Here is a 7,619-nt window from a genome sequence, read left to right on the forward strand (position 1 = left end):
TTGACAATCTTATCTCCTTCCCACACAACAGCCAACCTACCTTTATCTGCTACTCTTGTCATAAGCTTACCCCCTCTCTCCTCCTCAGCAGCCTCTATCTAAGAAAACTATGGTCCAGTTGTATGGTGCTGTCCACTGGGCCCAGGTCCATTTGCATAGTAGGGAGCCCTCAAGGATTTGTGGTGTGGTACGTCTCCTTTATTCCTTTCCCCTCACTATTTCTTTTTTCTCCCCCTCTTGGCAACCCTCATATCTTCTTTCATTTCTCTGCCTCGTTCTCTTATTCTCAGCCATTCACCAACATACCTTTTATTCAGCTATATATATTATTTGCTTACTTCATTTTATCTCACCTTGCTCCACAGTGGGGACTAAAGTAGTTTACATTATTCTCGTCTCTTCCTCCCCCTGCAACAACCATGTGAGGTAGGTTAGACTGAAAATATATGTGTGGTCCAAAATCATCCAGTGAGCTTCAAGATGGGCATGGAACCTGGGTCTCTCAGATCCTACTCTGAAGCGCTCTAATGGCTACACAGCAGTGGTTTTCATGGGATGATTGTTGTCCCTGGATTTAGCAACCAGCTCTAGCTGAGTCACACAAGTTGGGTGATATTAAGTTACTGAGAGGGTGATTCCAGGCCTAATGTTACCAATGTCAAGGTGGGACCTGGACATCTCCTAGAATTACAACTAATCTCCAGACAGCAGAGGTCGGTCTCCCTGGAGAAAATGGCTGCTTTGGGGCGGGAGGTGGATTATACGCCATTCTATTTGGCTGAGACTTCTCCCCAAACACTGCCCTTCTCAGACTCCACCCCAAAATCGTCAGGAATTATTCAACCTGGAGATGGCAACCCTATTCAGGCCTGGCCCCAATAAGTCCCCCCTCAAAGGACAAAATATGCACTGAAAGGGTCCTGCCTCCTCCCGCTGCCCTTATAGAAACTTCATGTCTGGAATGCTGGGGTTGTCTAGCAATGGCCATTGGGAGAATCCATATATACATACGATTTAAGTATCCTTAGATTTGACAGACTTTCCTAATATAAAGGGTATTTGGTTTGAATGGTAGGCAAAGCTTTTGGGATTCTGTGCAAACAACTGCAGTATACAATTAAAAAAAACCCATGGAAAACAGGTTGGATCCTATGCCTTCTTTCTGCTGGTGCTGATGGAAGAGGCTTCACTGACACAAGAGGAGCAATTGCAGCTGTTTCCTTCTCCTGTATGCGGAAACTACTTATTTTGCATGGCCTATGAGGGTTCACAACCTCTTTGCAGTGGCCACTAGGGTTGCTAGGAGAAAGATATGAGGGAAGATTTTGCCCATGTTAGCATTGCTTAGGATCCAACTCAATCTGAATGGACAGATAGTTTGAACAATACAACCAGGGTAGCTGTCATATACACTGTGTTTATGCTGCTGAACATGCCATTATTTAAAAAGCAAGAGCCTGTGCAGATAAGGCTGCCAGCATCTCATAACTGATTGAATCATCACTTAAAAACATTTTGACTACATAAACACTAGAAACTTTCCTTATTTCAAAACTTCACAAGGCAAGCCTTACAACTTAACTGTGACCCTGTAAAAATACTACTTGTAACCCAGCAGGTCAAACAGAAAGCTCTAAAGTAAATGTAGTCAGCAGAAACCAGGTAGAAAGGGCTGTATTAAATCAAACTGGTAATTCCTACTAAGATTGAACATACAGAAGTCTTTTATTCCCATGTGATACCAGAGCAACAGTTTGTAGATATTGAGAGATCTCATTAAATAGTACTGAGCCTGTCCACATCTTCTCCAAATAACCCACCATACATTAGCAGACCCTAAGGCAAAACTGATATGAGCACTTGAAATCTGGACACAGATAATTTTAACAGTGATTTCAGAGAGGCACTTCTTCTCATTATGTGTATGAGTACATAGATACGCACATACATCCCCTCCTCCCACCTCCATTGAGTCCAATTAAACAGATTTTTCAGCTCTCTGAAACTGTTCAAAAGCCTGACCCTGTTTACAAGAGGCAGCAGTACCACTGAACTATGCCCACACTTCTCAGGGTCTTCTTGAGATCAGCTCTTACGTCCAAGCGGTGTTTCTACCAGGACTGTAGAAGTGGAACATGATGACAAATTAACATCTTGCAGAGAATTTAATTGTAAGACTAAATTCTCATCCCAAATATTTATTTGGGGATGTCCACAGCATAATGCACCAGGTGGAAATGGGCCAAGTTATTACAATGACTTTGCTTCAACTTCACTTTAAATTGTCTACACCTTTACCATTCCAGCAAGTGTTTCATATCTCCTTTTCATTTTTCCATACAGTTTGCTGTTGCTTATAGCTAGATTCCTGAAAAATTTTCTTTACTTGTGTGGCAAACCCAGGACTATCTTCCTGTAGTGCATTAAGGGCCCCAAGAGCAAGAGGAGTCCTCTCCAATGGAAGTGAGTTATTCCGTGGCCTCAGTGGTATGACTGTGCTGCCCTTGTGTGGCTTGGTAAGTGAACTGAACAGACAAGTATGAGCCTGGAATTCACACCAACGCTCTTTGAGGAAGTTTTCTGTCAACAAGATAATTATCCATGCTGAGTCATTCATGGCATCTTGTAAATTTTCCAACAGATGCTTACCACTAGGCATTTCAGCGAAAATTATTCCTGGTTTAATACAGAATTCATTTTGCAGCAGCTCCAGAACTCTTGTAGCTTCATCTAGATCACCCTCCGCATGAAGAATCACAAACCTGTAAAATATCTCCTCAGTGTCTTCATCACTGCTGTGAATTTCCTGTGTGCATGTATGGTTACCGCTGTCTGCGTCCAATGATAAATCACCCAATGTAGAATTCTGATTGAAGGATTTTTGCTTTGTACTTCTGTAGTGGTCCTTCATACTGTTTCTTGGAGAAAATGGAAGCCTTATTTTGGAGTTACTGCTTCCCATTGTCTAAAGGTAGTGAAGTATCCCTATTTTTCCACTCTGTAAACAAATTGAAAGAAATATCACATCTTTTAAAGTTCCAGAATACACTGGTAGCTATGCTCTCAGCATGTGAGTCATGCAATCTAGGACAGTAGGGGAAAAAAACAGAAAGTATTAAAGACTTGTAAAAAGCAGGGCTGGAAAGTAAATCACAGCTAACCATGTGATGCTACAGAAAGGAGGAAAATGTGATTTTTCTCACAAGAACAGGAGGGACATTTTCTGCAGAGCAATATTCTATACTCATAAAATATGAACCATGAAACTGTGTGAATTCAGACAAAAAGAAAGGTTCCTGTCATGGGCTTAGCTTCCTATTTATGCAGATATTACTTATGCAATAGGCCTCCCACATCTTGTGACATAGCTCCAGAGAACTCACAAACAAATTAAAATATTCAGAAATTGTTAATTGACAATGAAGGTTTAAAATGTGACACTTCAAGTCTGGGGGATATTTTGACCATGCATGCCTTGGGTTGGATTATCATCAGGATTTGGCCTCAAACTTGTATGTGAGTTATGGACACACAATGACTTGGATCCAAGGTGGGCTGAGAAGAACAAACCTTTCAGACCTCCACCCTTTGGCTGGAGTTCTGCAGTCAATCTTCCTGCAATTTGGATACACAATAAGTTTCAGACCATTCTGATCCAGATATGGGTGAAGACTCTGGGGAGAGGGAAAATTTTATATACACACACCCTGAATTTTGTATCATTTAGGCAGCAAAATAGCTTACTGTTTCATAATAAAGCATTGTGTATTTTATTTCCCCCCAACATTTCCACTTTTCAACAAAACAAACAGATTTTTCCACGGCTTCAAAATTTCTGGAAATCTTATGTCTACCCTAATCTCTTTAGTGGACAAGTACAGTTTTAGGATGGATACATTACCAGATTTAGCCAGTATTCCAGAATGCACTGAATAATTGTGAGCTGACTCAATGCAGGAATTATGCTGGACTAATGAAACAGAGGGCTCTCGTGGAAATAAAAAATCTTGGAAGTGGGATATGAGATCCACACACGATTTCCAGTCGGCATTGGCCTTTATAAACATCAGGCCTTGGGCCCCACAGCAGAGGGTACAGCAGGAGGGCCAGGCAAGTAATTAAGCATGGACTATCCAATTTGCATAGCTGAAACTGTGCAGTAAAAAGCTTACACTCATGATTATTGTAATTCAGCATGTAGCCAGAGAGAACAGAAAGCTGCCACAGGATGTGCCCTGTTCCTGTGAGTCCTACACTGAAGTTACTACAAGAGCTGAATCAAGACAGATATATCTGAACACCGGAAGCCTTAAAATACCCCCACTGCAGAACTAGCATTATAGTCCAATCTGCTTTGAATACAGTAGTTAACATTTTAGAGCAACTGGCATGCAAAGGTGATCTCCACTATTAGTTTTAGGTAAAGATTTATGAAGGAACCCAGTCTCTGTCATGTAGGCAAGAACAAGGTGACACACTCTCGTATATTAATAGCAGATAAAAACGGAAATTCAATGACACCTGGGACTCTAACTTCAACTGAAGATCCTCAAGGGCCTTCTATCTAATTAGCCTCTTGGCACAGAGTTGCTAAACAAAAGAACTAATACTGTGGCCAGGGGTGTATCTGCCAGAGATACATGGGGTATCGCATGTCCCCAGGCGCACACCATCTAATGGAGGGGGGGCACCGGGCCCAGGCTGTGCTTGCCAGCCCCAGGTGGTAGACCTGGGTGCTTTGCTGGCTCCAGGTGTAAGGCCTGGGAGCCAGGGGGGGTGGTGGCAAATTCAGATTTTGTCTCCGGGCTCCATTTTTCCTAGACAATCCTCTGATTGTAGCAGCTACTATTCTTACATTCTCCAGACAGCAAATGCTCTCACTTAAAAAAGCCATGTATCAGACACACAGAACAGGAGCAGAACCCAAGCATTGTAAAATCTGGTGAGATTTGCTAGCTAGATTGCCAGTTCGTGAACTAGATGAATTTCATATGCATCTTGAAGACTAAAGAAATTTAACTTAGTTGTATTTTATACAGAATCTAATAATGTAATAAATATGTTGCCGTGTGCATTCCGCATGCTCATGGGATTGCCACACAAAAGCAAGTTCTGGTGCCTAGTACAGGATTTTGTTCTTTAAGAGGCTGGATAGAGGCCATGGCTCAGTGGTAAAGCATCTCCTTTGCACACCAAATTGCTCCAGCTTCAGTCCTTTCAGTAGTATCACCAGTTAAAGGATGAGAATAGTAGGTGATGTGAAAGACTTCTGCCTGACATTTTGGACAACAACTGCTAGTCTGAGTAGACAACAGAGACCAGTGGGTTTGATTCAGAATAAGGCATATATTCAAAATACCATAAATCAAAACAAAGTTCCTAGCTCTCAGTGCTACACAGAAAAGAGCAAACATGTCGGAATCGTCCCACTGAAAATACTGACGCCTGCACTTTTGCTACAAAACGGATGCTTCCAGAAGAGCATCCTCGACAGGGCTCGGGCGAGAAAAGGCAGCCATCCTGCCGTCAGTTCCCAGGGCTGGACCCCGCAACGCTCCAAGGCGTTCAGCGGAAGGCTTCGTTTCCTGCAGCCACTGGAAGCCCCTCGGGCTGACTGAAAAGTAAGCGAAAAACGCAGCGCCTGAGAGGTCTGCGGACTTCCCCAACCACCGAAGGGGCTGATGGGGACGAAAAGCACCTCTAGCGGCCTCTCCGAGACAGAACCAGGCCCCAGGCGAGGGGAGGGGGTGCGGCGGGGGGGAAACTTGGACCTTTCTCCCTCGGGAGCGGCCGCGACGAACCCGCCAGCCCGCCCCAGCTGACCAGCGGCGCTTACCCGGCGGCCCCGGAAGGACATTCGCGGCTCACACACAGAGACCCTTCGTCGGCGTCCAGCTCCTTTGGATGTAGCCTCTGAGCAAGCGGCGCTACGCCCAGAGGGCGTTCAGCGGGGAAGGGGAAGCAGCATCACGGCTGGGGCGGAAGCAAGACCTCTTGACCGCTTCTTGCTTGGCTTGGTTCTGTCAGTGCGGGGAGGAAGGAAGGCTGTTAGCCAACGCAAAGGGCTTTGCGGCTCGCGGCGCTTTCCCTCTGGAAGCCGCCTGTGGAAGGCTGGAGCGAGGCTGGGTTGAGGTTTTGCAGCCTGGCTTCAGTCCCCGCAGAAACTCCTCGTGGTGCAAGAGGGAAGCGCAGGACCATTCCCAATGCATGCGGGAGGAGAAGAGAGCTGGGTGGAGAGCGAACGAAGAAATCCAGGCACGTTGTGCCTATTAAAGTGTCCTTAATAACAGGTGAGGGAAATAAAGCCACAACTCGTTAAAGTAAGAAAAGAGGCAGTTCGCATGTAGATTTTACTTTCGCTGTGGCTGCGACAAACCATTACAGGATGTTGCTCACTGCGTTTTGGTTTGTCTCGCCCCTGCGTAGGAGTCCTTTAGCGGAATGTCCGCATTTGTTCCCCTCGTATTCCGACATAAAGCAGATTTTAAGTTTGAAATTGTTTTACGAATAGAATGAGCAGATACCCGATGATGTTGTAATTTTCAAGAAAAGGCTGTGCTCAGAAATCGAGAATAATTCATTGTATTTAAGTAAAGTGGAGTCAGATTAACTCAGGCTAACGGATTGCAATTTTAATAAAAGTAATCTTTTAATCTAAAAAGATTAAAATTAATATTTAACACTTTTTCTATTAATTTATGAAATGAAATGGCCACAGTTTATAATTATCAGAAAGAACTTTTGATGGAATATTCAGTATTCTATTGATTTGGCTTCACTGTTCTCTGAATAATTCTGTTAAGGAAAGAAACAGCACATTAAAATTCAAAATTTACATACACCAATCTGATTTGAATATGGAAGTTTTCCTAGTTGACTCAAATTAGTTCTGTCCTCCCCACACCACCATCCTGTGGCTTTCAGGACTGCCAACTCTGTTCAACAATAAGATATTCTTTTACTGTCTGCTAAAGGTCTCCCTGCTACTAGACACTGAAGATTTTAGCAATTAGTGGTCTTTCCCCCTCACATTTGTGTTCTACTAGAAATGAGGTACCGGTTTGGTCTGAAGACACCCCTTCCCTCCCCCAAATAACTGATTCTGTATATTTGGTGACATCTGAAGACACTCTTCAGTTAACTTGGACAGCCACTTGGTCCCATCATTTAAAAAAAAAAGCAAGGTATCAATATGCAAATAAAACTATTCTGTGGACAATATTCTTTAGTCTTTTCTGATCCCCTTGATGTCTGCTTTATTCACTTAATTGTTCTGTCTTTTGTACATTGCTTTTGTGATCCATCTGATGGACAACTTGCAGTGCAATCCTAAGGTGTGGGGGATGAATGCACTCACTACTGGAGATTTCTGGTGGATCCAAGCATATGAATCCACCCTTGATAGGTCTAACATCACAATGTAGGCCTTCACCACTATATCTTTGCGAAAGGATTTCAAACCACCCTACATGGAGATCTCTGGAGTCAGGTAAACTGCTGCTGAAAATGAACACAGCTGGCAGAATACTTTGTTATAGTCATTGGACTAGGAAAAGCTGTGCAAGACTTTTATAAAAAATACAATATAGTATTGGTGGGCCCCAGAGACCTTTTTGTTT

The 7,619-nt window shown here is 43.4% G+C and overlaps 1 protein-coding gene across 1 annotated transcript; it reads right to left on the reverse strand.

Moving 5' to 3' along the window:
- Window positions 1-231: 231 nt before the first annotated feature.
- Window positions 232-6,155, reverse strand: TICAM2 (TIR domain containing adaptor molecule 2). Its single transcript, XM_048503106.1, has 2 exons — window positions 5,837-6,155; window positions 232-2,998 (listed from the first exon to the last, which is right to left on the reverse strand). The coding sequence occupies exon 2, from the start codon at window positions 2,960-2,962 to the stop codon at window positions 2,315-2,317; it is 648 nt and encodes a 215-aa protein (XP_048359063.1). The 5' UTR covers window positions 2,963-2,998; window positions 5,837-6,155; the 3' UTR covers window positions 232-2,314.
- Between the last annotated feature and the right edge of the window lie 1,464 nt (window positions 6,156-7,619).

Source organism: Sphaerodactylus townsendi, linkage group LG07 (assembly GCF_021028975.2).
Source record: "Sphaerodactylus townsendi isolate TG3544 linkage group LG07, MPM_Stown_v2.3, whole genome shotgun sequence".
In the NCBI taxonomy this organism is placed as follows: Eukaryota; Metazoa; Chordata; class Lepidosauria; order Squamata; family Sphaerodactylidae; genus Sphaerodactylus; species Sphaerodactylus townsendi.

Coding starts and splice junctions, on each gene's coding strand:
- TICAM2 (XM_048503106.1), bottom strand. CDS start 2,962: ATGGGAAGCAGTAACTCCAAAATAAGGCTTCCATTTTCTCCAAGAAAC.